The sequence below is a fragment of the Sus scrofa genome, chromosome 2 (genome assembly GCF_054392235.1).
Source record: "Sus scrofa isolate SSC_HxYL_T2T_F1_AM1 chromosome 2, Sscrofa_HxYL_maternal_Yorkshire_Landrace_v2.0, whole genome shotgun sequence".
In the NCBI taxonomy this organism is placed as follows: Eukaryota; Metazoa; Chordata; class Mammalia; order Artiodactyla; family Suidae; genus Sus; species Sus scrofa.
In genome coordinates this window covers 65,996,378-66,011,678 of record NC_139384.1, presented here as the reverse complement: position 1 = coordinate 66,011,678, position 15,301 = coordinate 65,996,378, and the positions used below count along the sequence as shown (strand labels likewise).

At 39.3% G+C, this 15,301-nt stretch overlaps 1 protein-coding gene across 1 annotated transcript in view; it reads left to right on the top strand.

Moving 5' to 3' along the window:
- The window catches only part of NLRP3 (NLR family pyrin domain containing 3), an 84,995-nt gene that overhangs the window by 68,430 nt on the left and 1,264 nt on the right, over nt 1-15,301 (top strand). Inside the window, exons 9-10 of the mRNA NM_001256770.2 lie at nt 10,847-11,017; nt 11,516-11,686. Of these exons, the coding sequence (NP_001243699.1) occupies nt 10,847-11,017; nt 11,516-11,686 (342 nt within the window). The remainder of the gene's footprint in view (nt 1-10,846; nt 11,018-11,515; nt 11,687-15,301) is intronic.

Genomic DNA, 15,301 nt, shown 5'->3' with positions numbered 1-15,301 from the left:
AAATACTTGCAAAATTCTTTATTTCTTATAAATTTCCCCCTACTCCTCTCCTTCATCCTAGTTTTTTCTCTTTTCTGCCTTGTTTAATAGTGGAACTTTTCAGGAGGCTGACAAGTAAGCAGAGGAAAAATATAATTTTTTAAACTTTCAGTTCCTTCTACCTCTCATTTTCCTTTTACATAACATCAAAGGGAATTTTCTAAAGTACAATTTTTTTTACTTTTTTTTTTTTTGCTTTTTAGGGCCACACCCATGGCACATGGAAGTTCCAGGCTAAGGGTTGAATCAGAGCTGCAGCTGCTGGCTCACACCACAGCAGCATGGAATCTGAGCCACATCTGTGACCTATACTGTGGCTTGTGGCAAAGCCAGATCCTTAACCCTCTGAGTGTGGCCAGGGATTGAACTCATCCTCATGGATACTAGTCAGATTCATAACCCACTGAGCCACAGTGGGAACTCCCTACTGCATATTTTGAAACAAAGTGCTGTTTTTATTTTATTGCTTATGTTTTATTGTTTTGTGCTTATATTTACTTTGGATATGAGATCAATATTATTAAATATGCATAATTCTGCAATTCAAATTCTGCAATACACACACACAGGCAGACACACACTGATATAATCTGGTTAAAAAATTCTTTCTTGCCCATTTACAAGAGAGTCAATATAGCTGTTTCATCATAGCTTCAGAATTTTCTAAAATGCAAATTTGATAATACTGAGCTTTAGTTCAAAAAACATTCAAAAGTTCTTCTTTGAAATCAAGGTGAATTTGGTCTATCTTAGCTTGGCACACAAGGCTATGCCATATGTGGCTGTTCCTTTCCTCTTGCCTACCATACCCTTCACTCTATTTTGAGTCATACTGAATTAGTTTTTAGTTCTAAGAACCTGGTCTACTTTCTCACCCTTCCTCATCCTTGCATACTTCTTTTCTTTCCCTCTTACTCTCCCACTGCAACTTCCACCATCCATCTAGAAAACCTCTTCTTGTTCTTCAATTCATTTCTCTGGTCCTCAGTTTTTCTATTTAAAAATAGGGACAAAAACAGCACTGCATCTTGGTTTTGTAATAATTCAATGAGAGAGCCAAGATCTTAGTAAATACTCAATGAATGTTAAATCTTCAGTTTTCTTTGTGAGACATTTTTTGTGACATAATTCATATCATTAGTAATTTTTTAATGAAAAAATTAGTAATTTAACTTAATATAGTACATGGCAAGATATCTTTGCTCAGTAAGTGTAGATCTGAATTGAATGGAGTGGTTGAAACCAAGATGTATTATGTTGGTTACATGCTCTTAATCTAGTGATAGGGTTTGTTGTTTGATTTTCTAAATATTTCTATATATCCATCACTCAGTCTCAGTGTTTACCAATATTTTGATAATTCTGATGTGACTTATTCTTAAAAAAAACACTCTATCAGCTTGTAATTGCTGCCTCATTCGCTGTGTACTTCTCCTCAAAAGTCTGTTGCATAATATCTTCTAGCCATTTTCTGGAAATTATGGTAAAGATTACTATTCTGTAACGTTCAAAATAGTCTTTCATTTCCTTTTTTATGACCACATCTAGTCTTCTGGAATGTTTTCATCTTTACTACAGTCTTAGTCCATAGACTGGGTGGCTCAAACAGCAAACATTTATTTCTCATGGTTCTGGTGGCTGGAAATTGAAGATCAAGGTACCTACAGATAATTTGGTTCCTGGTGAAGCCTTGATTTCTAGCTTTAATACAACCACTATTGCTTTGTTCTCACATGGTGATGGGGAGAGGCAGGTTTCTTGGGTCTCTATCATAAGGGCACTAACCCCGTCATGAGAACTCCACCCTCAATTTCATCTCAAAGGCCCTACATTATAGTACCATCACATTGGGAGTTATGATGCCAACATATGAAATTTGGGGGGAACTGAAAACATTCAGTCTATGACAGCCAGGAATCCTGAAAATCCCTTCTGCATGTTCACTAGAGACCCTCTGATAGAATTCTTCTTAGCTGGAGATAAGAACTTACTATAAATAATTCGATTGTTTTTGATCATCCCTTTTGGGCCTCATTTCCCTTTTCATGTTGCTTACTCAATCTTTTTCTTTTTTTTTAAATTACTCAATGAATTTATTACATTTATAGTGTACAATGATCATCCTAATGCAATTTTATAAGGTTTCCACCCCACAAACTGAACACATCCCCCACCCTCCAAAATGTCTCCTTGGGAAACCATAGGTTTTTCAAAGTCTGTGAGTCAGTATCTGTTCTGCAAAGAAGTTCATTCTGTAATTTTTTCAGACTCCACATGTCAGTGATAGCATATGATGGTCTCTCATTGTCTGACTGATTTCACTTAGCATGATAATTTCTAGGTCAATGCATGTTGCTAAAAATGCTGGTATTTCTTCACTTTTAATGGCTGAGTAATATTCCATTGGGTATATGTACCACATTTTTTTTTGTCTTTTTGCCATTTCTTGGACCAATCCCATGGCATATGGAGGTTCCCAGGCTAGGGGTCTAATTGGAGCTGTAGCTGCCATCCTACACCAGAGCCACATCAATGTGGGATCTGAGCCACGTCTGCAACCTACACCACAGCTCACAGCAATGCCGGATTCTTAACCCACTGAACAAGGGCAGGGATCGAACCCACAACCTCATGGTTCCTCGTCGGATTTGTTAACCACTGCACCAAGATGGGAACTCCCCATGTACCACATCTTCTGAATCCACTCCTCTGTCGATGGACACTTAGGTTGTTTCCATGTCCTGGCTATTGCAAACAGTGCTGCAATGAATATTGGAGTACATCTATCTTTGCAAGTCATGGTTTTCTCTGCATAGATGAACAGCAGTGGGATTGCTGGATCAAATGGGAATTTTCTTTTTAGTTTTCTAAGGAATCTCCATATAGTTTTCCACAGTGGTGGCACCAATTTACATTCCCACCAACAGTGTAATATGGTTCCTTTTTCTCCACACCCTCCAGCACTTATTGTTTGTAGACTTTTGGATAATAGCCATTCTGGCAAGTGTAAGGTGGTACCTCATCGTAGTTTTGATTTGCCTTTCTCTAAATAAATAGTGATGTTGAACATCTTTCCATGTGATTTTTGGCCATCTGTATGTTCTTTGGAGAATTGTCTGTTTAGATCTTCTGCCCATTTTTTGATGGGGTTGTTTGTTTTTGTGGTATTGAGCAGTAGGAGGTGTTTATAAATTTTGGAGATGAATCCCTTGTGAGTTGATTCATTTGCAAAGATTTTTCTCCCATTCTGTGGGTTGTCTCTTCATTTTGTTTAGGGTTTCCTTTGCTGTGCAGAAACGTTTAAGTTTGATTAGGTCCCATTTATTTCTTATTGTTTTTACCGTCATCACTCTAAGAGGTGGATCTGAGGAGATGTTGCTGTGGTTTATGTTGGAGGGTGTTTGGCCTCTGTTTTCCTGTAAGAGTTTTATAGTGTATGGCCTTCTATCTAGGTCTTTAATCCATTTGGAGTTTATTTTTGTGCATGGTGTTAGGGAGTGTTCTAATTTCATTCTTTTCCATGTGACTGTCCAGTTTTCCCAGCACCACTTATTGAAGAGGTTGTGTTTTCTCCATTGTATATTCCTGCCGCCTTTGACAGAGAGGAGTTGGCTGTAGGTGTGTGGGTTTAATTCTGGTCTTTCTATCCTGTTTCACTGATCTATATATCAGTCTTTGTGCCAGTACCATGCAGTTTTGACGACTGTTGCTTTGCAGTATAGTTTGAAATCAGGGAGCCTGATTCTTCCAGCTCCATTTTTCTTTTTCAGGATGTCTTTGGCTATTCTGGATCTTTTGTGCTTCCAAACAAACTTTAACATATTTCATTTGAATTCTGTGAAAAATGTCCTTGGTAATTTGATAGGGATTGCATTGAATCTGTAGATTGCCTTGGGGAGCATAGTCATATGACTATGCTATCAATATTTGATAATATTGACTCTTCCAATGCAAGAGCATGGTATATCTTTCCATCTATTTGTGTCATCTTTGATTTCTTTCATCAGGGTCTTATAGTTTTCAGAGTACAGGCCTTTTGTCTCTTTAGGTAGGTTTATCCCTAAGTATTTTATTCTCTTTGGTGTGATGGTAAATGGGATTGTTTTCCTAATTTCTTTATCTTTTGCTGTTAGTATATAGAAATGCAGTCGATTTCTGTGTATTAATTTTGTATCCTGAGACTTTGCCAAATTCATGGATGAGCTCTAAGAGTTTTCTGGTAGAGTCTTTAGGATTCTCTAGGTATAGTGTCATGTCATCTGCAAATAGTGATAGTTTTACTTCTTACCTACCTATTTGGATTCCTTTTATTTATTTTTGTCTCTGATTGCCATGGCTAGGACTTCTCAAACTATGTTGACTAGTAGTGGCAGGAGAGGATATCCATGTCTTGTTTCTGATCTCAGCAGGAAGTCTTTCAACTTTTCACCATTGAGAAAGATGTTAGCTCTGGGTTACTCATACATGGCCTTTATTATGTTGAGGTAGGTTCCCTCTATGCCCCCTTTCTGAAGGTTTTTTTTTTTTTATCAGAAATGGGTGTTGGATTTTGTCAAAGTCTTTTTCTGCATCTATTGAGAGGATCATATGGATTTGATACTTCAGTTTGTTAATGTGGTGTATCACACTTAAGGATTTCAGATATTGAAGAACCCTCGCATCCCTGGGATATATCCCACTTGATCATGATGTACAATCCTTTTAATGGATTGTTGGATGCAGTTTGCTAGTATTTTGTTGAGGATTTGTCCATTGATGTTCATCAGTGAAAGTGGCCTGTAGTTTTGTATTTTTGTGGTATCTTTGTCTGGTTTTGTTATCCGGGTGATGGTGACCTCATAGAATGAGTTTGGGAGTATCCCTTCCTCTGCAATTTTTTGGAATAGTTTCAGAAGGAGAGGTGTGTTAGCTCTTCTCTAAATGTTTGATAGAATTCACCTGTGAAGCCCTCTGGTCCTGGACTTTTGTTTGTTGGAAGTTTTTTGATCAGAGTTCCAATTTCAGTGCTTGTGATGGGTGCATTCATCTTTTCTATTTCATCTTGGTTTAGTCTTGGAAGATTGTACTTTTCTAAGAATTTTTCCATTTCCTCTAGGTTTTCCATTTTATTGGCATAGAGTTGCGTATGGTAGTTTCTTATGACCCTTTGTATTTCTTTGATGTCCGTTGTTACTTCTCCTTTTTCATTTCTAATTTTATTGATTTGAGTCCTCTCTCTTTTTTTCTTGATAAGTCTGGCTAGGGGTTTCTCAATTTTGTTGATCTTTTCAAAGAACCATATTTTGGTTTCATCGATCTTTTCTATGGTTTCCTTCATTTCTGTTTCATTGATTTCTGCTCTGTTATTTATGATTTCTTTCCTTCTACTAACTTCAGGTCTTGTCTGTTCTTCTCTCTCAAGCTGCTTGAGATATAAAGTTAGCTTGTTTATTTGAGCTTTTTCTTGTTTCCTGAGGTGGGCTTGTATTGCTATAAACTTTCCTTTTAGAATGGCTTTTGCTGCATCCCATAGGTTTTGGAGTGTCGTATTTTCATTGTCATTTGCTGCTAGGTGTTTTTTAATTTCCTCTTTGATTTTTTCAGTGATCCACTGGTTGTTTAGTAGCATGTTGTTGAGTCTCTACATGTTTGTGTTTGTTGCATGTTTTTCTTGTTGTTGATGTCCAGTCCTATAGCGTTGTAGTAGGAAAAGATGCTTGATATGATTTCAATTTTCTTAAAGTTACTGAGGTTTGGTTTGTAGCCCAGGATGTGATCCATCCTAGAGAATGTTCCATGTGCACTTGAGACGAATGTGTATTTTGTCACTTTTCGATGGAATGTCCTATAAATATCTCTTATGTCCATCTGGTGCAATGCTTCATTCAGTGCCTGTGTTTCCTTATTGATTTCCTGTCTTGATGGTGTGTCCATTGCTGTAAGTGTGGTGTTATAGTCCCCCATTATGATTGTGTTATTGTCGATTTGTCCTTTTAAGGTTGTTAGCAGTTTCTTTATATATTGTGGTGAACCGGTATTGAGTGCGTAGCTATTTAAAATTGTTATATCTTCTTCTTGCATTGATCCTTTGATCATTATGTAATGTTCTTCTTTGTCCCTTAAAATATTCATCATTTTAAAGTCTATTGTGTCTGATATGAGTACTGCTACTCCAGCTTTCTTTTGATCCCTGTTTGCGTGAAATATTTTCTTCCATCCTCTCACTTTCAATTTGTATGTGTCCCTAGAAGTGAAGTGGGTCTCTTGAAGACAGCATATGTATGGGTGTTGTTTTTGTATCCATTCAGCCAGTCTATGTCTTTTGGTTGGGGTGTTTAGTCCATTACCATTTAAGGTAATTATTGATATGTATGTTATTGCCATCTTATTAACTGTTTTGGATTTGTTTTTGTTGCTCTTTTTCCTTTCCTTCTTCTCTTGTTCTTTTCTGCCTATAGAAGTTCCTTTAGTAATTTTGTACTGCTGGTTTAGTGTTGCTGAATTCTCTCAGCTTTTGCTTATCTGTGAAGATTTTGATTTCTCCTTCAAATCTGAACGAGAGCCTTGCTGGGTAGAGTAATCTTGGTTGGAGTTTTTTTTCCTTTCATCATGTTAGGTATATCATGCCACTCCCTTCTGGCCTTCAGAGTTTCTGTTGAAAAATCTGCTGATAACCTTATCGGGGTTCCCTTGCATGTTATTTGTTTCTTTTCTCTGGCTGCTTTCAAGATTTTTTCTTTGTCTTTAATTTTGGTCAGTTTGATTAGTATGTGTCTCAGGGTGATCCTCCTTGGGTTTTTTTTATATGGTCCTCGTTATTCTTCCTGGATTCGAGTGAATGATTCTTTCCCGATGTTAAGGGCGTTTTTGGCTATTATCTCTTGGAATATTTTTTCTGTCTCCTTCTCTCTCTCTTCTCCTTCTGGAACCCGTGTAATATGGATGTTGGTGTATTTCACGTTGTCCCAGGGTTCTCTGAGACTCTCTTCATTTCTTTTCAGTCTTTTTTCTCTTTTCTGTTCTGCATCTGTGATTTCCACTAATCTGTCCTCCACCTTGCTTATTCATTCTTCTGCCTCCTTTATTCTCCTGTTGGCTGCTTCTAGTGAATTTTTTATTTCAGTTATTGTATTTGGCATCTCTTCTTGTTTAAGTTTTATATCTCGTATCTCTTTGGTCAGTGTTTCCTGTAAGTTACTCATCTTTGCCTCCAGTTTATTTACAATGTCTTGCATCATCTTCAGCATCCACAGTCTAAAGTCTTTTTCCTGGAGGCTGAGAATCTCCTCATGGCTTAGCTGTTTTTCTGGGTTTTTTCTTTTTCCCTCATCTGAGTTATAGTCCTCTCTCTTTTCATTTTTATAGGTTTTTGGTGTCGTGACCTTCTTACAGATAATAGAGTTGTAGCCTCTCTTACTTCTGATGTCTGCCCCCCTGTGGCTGAAGTCAGTATGGGGGCTTGGTGTAGGCTTCCTGATGGGAGGGGTTGATGCCTGCCCTCTGGTAGGTGCAGCTGATTCTAATCCCTCTGGCTTAGTCTCTGGATGGGATTAGAGGCAGCTGTGTGCCTGAGGGGTCTTTAGGCAGCCTGTTTACTGAGGGGTGGGGCTGGGATGCCACCTGTGTTGTTTGCCCTGGGACTTCTCAGCAGCTGACTGATGGGTGGGGTTAGATTTTCCCAAAATGGCCACCTCCAGAGAAAGGCATGCTGCAGCTGAATATTCCTGAGAGCTTTGCTTCCTATGTCCTTCCCTGACAGCAAGCCACATTCACCCCTGTTTTCCCAGGATGTCCTCCAAGAACTGCAGTCAGGTTTGATCCCGATTCCTATGGAGACTTTGCTTTTCCCTGGGACTCAGTGCACCTGAAAGTCTGTGTGATCCTTTTAAGAATGGGGTCTCCATTTCCCCCAGTCCCATGGAGCTCCTGCGTATAAGCCCCACTGGCCTTCAATGCCAGATTTTCCAGGGGCTCTTTCTCCCTATGCCAGATCCCCACACGTGAGAGTTTGATGTGTGCCTCAGAACTCTCACTCCTGTATGTGAGTCTCTTTGAACCAGTTAGTTTCCAGTCTCTGGAGCTTCCCACCCTGGAGGTATGGGGTTGTTTATGTCATGAAATTGCCCCTCCTACCTCTTGATGTGGCCTCCTCTTTTTCTTCTGGAGTAGGGTATCTTTTTTAAGGTTTCCAGTCCATTTTGGTGAAGAGTGTTCAGTCTTTAGTTGTGAATTTTGTTGTTTTTAGGAGAGAAGTTGAGCTCCAGTCCTTCTATTCTGCCATCTTAATCCTGTCTCTACTCAATCTTTTTCATTGTGATTCATCTCTGATATGGAAGATAAATACCAGTGTATGGATAAGTACTTCTATTTCCTTTGGTCATCTGTTCATACTATACTGTCTGAATGACTTATTTCTCTGTTTCTATTTTTCCTGATTTCAAGACAACTTTGAACTCAAGGATTCTGGTAGAAAGGAGTGTGATTGCATGAGATATTCTTTTTTAAAAAAGTTTTATCGAAATATAGTTGATGTGTGAAACATTCTTAAATCAAAGCTGAAGGGCTGGCATGTCACTTTATACTGTATAATACCCTCTGTGTTTCTGTGTAGGAGTGACACAGCTCTATTTCAGAGCCTTATGCTCTTGATAGTATATGCTCATCTTGGCCAAGATTATTTGGTCAAAATTCTTAATTCCATTGAGTATAATGGTGCCTTAGACTTTATGCTTAAAGAGGCCCTTGACAATGCAGAAGGTAGCATGAAATGGACAGAAGAGGAAATAGAATGGGGGATAACACTAGAAAGCATAAATTTGGGTCCCCTCTCCACTACATACTTTCTCTTTGACCCTAAAAAAAAATCACATGATTTGATGAACTTTAGATTTTTTTTTTAAATTGGGAACTCCCATTGTGGCACAATGGAGACAAATCTGATTAGTATCCATGAAGATGAGGGTTCAATCCCTGGCCTTTCTCAATGAGTTGGGAGCTGTGGTATAGGTCACAGACACAGCTCAGATCCTCTGTTGCTGTGGCTGTGGCATAGTTTTGCAGCTGTAGCTCCAATTTGACCCCTAGCCTAGTAACTTCCATATTCTATGAATACAGCTCTAAAAAGCACACAAAAACTTTTTTAAAATAGAAGTGTAGTTGATTTACCATGTCACATTAATTTCTGCTATACACCAAATTGTTTCAGTTATACATATATACAATTCTTTTTTAAATACTATTTATTGCCCAACACTGTTAGTGAAAGGGTCAAAAACAAATATTTGATATATATATACAAGAACACTTCCTAAAGTCTACAGAACTAAAAGTGTTTTTTTTTACCTTTGGCTAATTCCATTGTGAATGGATAGAAGAGTTGAATTCTATTTTTGGCTCTCTCACTAACAAACTCTGCTGATGTTGCTTGACCTCTCTTGGCTGTATTCGTATACTAGATAATTATAGCAGTAATGGCCACCTTAGATTGCTGGTTACCACACATAAACATATTATTTTTCATATTCTTTTCTATTATGGTTTATCATGGGATATTGAATATAGTCCCCTGTGTTATACAGTAGGGCCTTGTTTATACATCCCACATATCATAGTTTGCATATTCTAATCCCAACCCTCCCAATTACCTCCCCCTTGGCAACCACAAGTCTGTTCTCTATATCTGTGATCCTATTTCTGTTTCATAGATAAATGCATCATATTTTAGATTCCATATATAAGTGATATTTATAGTATTTGTCTTTCTCTTTCTGACTTATTTCACTTAGCATGATAATCTCTAAGTCCATCCATTTTGCTTCAAATGGCATTATTTCATTCTTTTTTATGGTTGAGTAGTATTCCATTGTATATATATGCCACATCTTCTTTATCCATTTATCTGTTGATGGACATTTAGTTTGTTTCCATGTCTTGGATATTGTGAGTAGTGTTTCTATGAACTAAGGGTGCGTGCATCTTTTTGAGTGATAATTTTGTCTATATATACCCAGGAATGAGATTGCTGCCACCTCTATTTTTTTAGCTTTTTTGAGGAAACTCCACATTGTTTTCCACAAATTTACATTCCTGCTAAGAGTGGAGGAGGGGAGGGTTCCCCAGATTTCTAATGTGTAAGAAAAATATTCAGTAGTTACATTTGCACTGACACTTTGCCTGGTTGATATAAGAATGAAATAAGATGAGCTTGTGCAGTGCTGTGGGAATTATTATTAAGAGACAATACAGGATGTCTTTCTGGAATAAATGGCAGTGAGGAACATGTAGGGCCAGATGAAATATGTATAAGAAGAAAGAGGAGGGAGTTCCCGTCGTGGCTCAGTGGTTAACAAATCTGACTAAGAACCATGAGGTTGTGGGTTCGATCCCTGGCCTCAGTGGGTTAAGGATCCGGCGTTGCCATGAGTTGTGGTGTAGTTTGCAGACGTGGCTCAGATCCCGCGTTGCTGTGGCTCTGGTGTAGGCCGGCGGCTACAGCTCCGATCGGACCCCTAGCCTGGGAACCTCCATATGCCGTGGAAGCGGCCCAAGAAATGGCAAAAAGAAAGAGGAATGTGGAGGGAATGTTGATCAGCTTGCTTTTGCTCTATCTCTTCTACTGATCTAAGAAAGCATCTGCTGAGACCATCATTTGTTTCTTTTATGGGGACAGATATAGGGAGTCATACATTCCTCAGATTATATCCAAGATGCTAGTTTTGACCTTTAAGTTGGAGGATGAGGCTTTTCAGACAGGTTGAAGTTCCTGTATTGAGACAGCTGTCCAAGGAAGGCTGGATGTTGAGGATTCTTTTCCTTGTTCCTTCTACAGGTTGGTGAATTCTGGCCTTACATCAGGTTGTTGTCTAGCTCTATCCTCAGTGCTCAGCACGAACCAGAATCTCACTCACCTCTATCTACGGGGAAATGCTCTTGGAGACATCGGAGTCAAGCAACTCTGTGAGGGACTGTTGCACCCGAACTGCAAGCTTCAAGTGTTGGAGTAAGTCTCTTAGCTTATTATGGTGATGGGGATGCATAGTGGCTACAGGGAAGGGAATAGTTTGGGAGAATTATGAGATAATCTGTATCTGAGAAGTGATGGTGTCTTCTTAGGGTTTGACTCATTATAGGATCATGGGACTGGAAGGAGTTGTACTTTTAGATTGTGGAGAGGTAAATACTGGTGTTGCTTTCACCATAAATATTGGAGTTGGAGCGGTGTGGCACTTGTGTTTTAGGAAAATTTGTTTGGGAGACACAGAATTCTGGAAAAATTATTTCACAAACTACTATTACCAATTTGATCTGCACAAGCCAATAGGCTGGAAAATATACTCTCATTTAAGAGAGAGAAAAGAATAACCCTTGGCACATAAGGCAGTTCCAAGCTTGTTAATCTTGTGCTTTTTCTTCACTTGAAACATTACAGGCTAAGATCTGGAAGACTTGGAGGCGTAATTAAGAAAACATTTTCTTTAAATCGTCTTATTTCTTGCAGATTAGAGAACTGCAGCCTCACATCACACTGCTGCTGGGATCTTTCCACACTTCTGACTTCTAACCAGAGCCTGCGAAAGCTGAGCCTAGGCAACAATGACCTGGGTGATCTGGGGGTCATGCTACTCTGTGAAGTGTTGAAACAGCAGGGGTGCCTCCTGAAAAGCCTTAAGTAAGCATGCACTGCAGAGATTTGTATGACAGGACTCATAGTTGTAAGGAAAATTTGGCCAGTTTCCCAAATCCAGGATGGCTTCATTTGCACTTTGGGTGAGGTTGTGCCTGGAACAGCTGCAGTTTTTTTCTTCTTTTTTTTTGGCTGCATCCACGGCATATGGAAGTTTCCAGTCCAGGGGTTGAATCTGAGCTGAAGCTGCAACCTATGACATAACTATAGCAATGCTAGCTCCTTAACCCATTGTGCCACCATGGAAACTCCTAATTTTTTTTAATACATGGGATATGTGAGTCATGAAATACATAGTCAAATTCATTCAGACATTTATAATAATCATGGTTTAGTGGGTGTGAAAAGTGTTTCCATTCCATTCCTGAAAGAAACACAAGTCCCAGTGAAAACAAGACAAATAGAGTTATATTCCTATGCAAGGTATTGTACTTTATAGAATTCGACAAGTCATCCTAATTGCAAAGATCTTTGCATAGTTGGGGTCTGTTGGTCTTGGTTCTGAGAACTAGTAAATGGAAAATTCTCCAGAAACATCAAAATTAGAAATTCTATAAAATTTGGCCTATCTACAATGTGTTGGGACCATTCTCTCCCTTCCATCATCACTGGTACCACTGGGGTACTCATTACCTCTCTAGTAAGAGCTAGTCTGTCATCCCTGATGATCCCATTCTCCACTTTATATATTTCCTTCACTTGGCTTTAGGGACAACACACTCTCCTCTGCATTTTCTCCTACTACATTAACTATTTCTGCATAGTATCCTCTGGCTTCTCTTCATCTTTTTGACTTCTACATGCTGAATCTCCAGGACTCAATCAGTGGGTTAATTTTTCTTCTCCACACTTTCTTTTGTTTATATCATCTAGTCTTCTTGTTTTATCATATATGTGCTATGCTACCTCCAATTAATATCTTCACAAATTCCATGTCCAAATGCTTATCTCAGAGTTCCCATTGTGGCTCAGTGGGTTAAGAACCAGACATAGTGTCCATGAGCATGTGTGTTAAATCCCTGGTCTTGCTCAGTGGTGTTGTCACAAACTTCAACCTAGGTTTCAGGTGTGACTTGGATCCAGTGTTGTCACGGCTGTGGTGTAGGCCTGAAGCTGCAGCTCTGATTCTACCCCCAGCCCAGGAACTTCCATATGCCACAGGTGTGGCCATTAAAAAAAATGCTCGTCTCATCTTTCTACTTGGATGTCTAAGAAGCCTCCCAAATTTCAGATATCCATTTCCAAACATATGCTATTCCCTTCTGCCTAAAACCTGCTTCTTCTCCATCTCAGTCAATGGTAACCCAGTCTGAATTATTCAGTTCAAAAAAAAAAAACCTGCTGTCAGAGTTCCCTGTGTCTAAGCAGATTAAGGATATGGTGTCACTCCTGCAGCTCGGGCCATTGCTGTAGTGCTGGATGCCTGGTCAAAAAGAAAAAAGATCCTGGAGTTTTCTTTGACATTTTTTTCCTTAGGCACATATTCAATCCACTGGCACGTCCTATTAACTCTGCTTTCACAGTATACCCACTCATTGATGATTTTTTTTGGCCAGCTTCATGGTTCTTACCCTGGTTCAAGCCATTGTCATCTCTTGTTTTGATTATCCTGGTGGCATTCTTTAAGGCTACTCTGCATTTCTTGTTCTTACTATAGCAGATGGAGGGTAGAGCTAAAACATAAGTCAGATCATATCATTCCTACTAACATGTTCTTGTCACATTCAAAGTAAGAGCCACAAACTCATGACAATGTCCAAGGCCCCACATGATCTGGACCCTGCTGTTTCCACAAATTAATCTTCTCCTAGCCCTAGTTCCTTCTGCCTCACTCACACTGGTCTCCTTGCTGTTTTGAAAAAACATGGTCACCTCCAAAACTTTACACTTGCTGTTCCCTCTGCCTGGACATCCCCCTTGCTTTGATATCCACATGGTTTATTCCTGTGCATCTTTAAATTCTCTGCCTAGAAGTCTTCTCTGTGAGTCTGATTCTAACCATTCTACTGAAAATAGTGGGCCCAGCATGCTTTTCCTCTTCTCTACTAATTTTCCTCCTGAGTGTTGACAACCATCATACATTCTATATCATTTTCTCATTTATTTTTTATCTATGTACCACCTCAAGATTACAAATTATTTTTTCCCTTTCTTATGGCCGCACTTATGGCATATGGAAGTTCCCAGGCCAGGAATGAATCTGAGCTGCAGCTGCAACCTACGCTGCTGCTGTGGCAATGCTGGATCTCTTAATTCATTGTACCCAGTGAGGGATCGAAACCAGATACCCTCTACAGATACCCAAGCTTCTACATTCAGATTCTTTTTTTTTTGTCTTTGTAGGGCTTTACCTATGGGATATGAAATTTCAGCTAGGCGTTGAATCGGAGCTGTAGCTGCTGGCCTACGCCACAGCCACAGTAATGTGGGATCTGAACCACATCTGTGACCTACACCACAGCTCACGGCAACACCAGATCTTTAACCCTATGAGTGAGGCCAGGGATTGAATCTGTGTACTCATGGATGCTAGTCAGGTTCATTACCATTGAGCCACAATGGGAACTCCCTGCAGTACAGTGGGAACTCCAAGATTATAAATTCTATTTAGCCCAGAAATTTCTGTTCTTGCCCATGACCTCAAGGCTGAGAACCCACTGGCATTCAGGTTTGAATAAGTAGTTCAAATTAGCATTGTATCCTTATACTAACAGAGTGGAGCATATTCATTGCAGGAAAAGCCATTCTCAGAGCTAAGAGAAATAAGGAGCAAAGGGAATTATTGGTCAGGATGAAGCTGGGGATATTGTTATATGTGGGTTCACTGACTCAGCCCTGAGAGATAGTTTGTAAATGAGGGACAGGTTTAAAATAGACTGGGGAATTCTTGGATGCAATCAACCTGGCTTGTGAACTCAGGCTGCCATAACAAAATAACATAGATGAGGCGCCTTAAACAAACAATGAACATTTACTTCTGACAGTTCTAGATGATGGAACATTCAAGATCATGGTGCTGGCTGATTTGGTTTCTGGTGGGAGCTCTTTTCTGGGCTTGTTTTGTCCTCAAGTACACAGAGAGAGACAGAGAATATGTGCTCTGGTATCTTCTAATCCACTCCCATGACCTTATCCAACCCTAATTACATCCTAAATGCCCTATATCCAATTACCATCACACTGAAGGTTAGGGCTTTAACATGAATTTTGAAGGAACACACATAGTCCATAACATAACCAAATCGAGATTATTATAAATGATGCAGGACAATGGTATGATTTCATAGTCAAGTTGCAAGGGGAACATATAAAAAGAAAAGGAGGAAGAGCTGATATCAAAGAAGACTTGAGAGGGAATTCCCTTGTGGAGCAGTGGGTTAAGGATCAGGCCTTGTCACTGCAGCGGCTCGGTTGCTGCAGTGGCACAGGTTTGATCCCTGGTCTGGGAACTTCCACATGCAGCAGGTATGGCCAAAAGAAAAAAAAAAAACAAAAACAAAAACTGAGAAGCATAGTGAGAAATTGCAATGTGTGGACTTTAGTTCCTGACTGAATGAAGATGATATAAAAATCTTTTCAGACAGTTGAGGAAATTTAAAC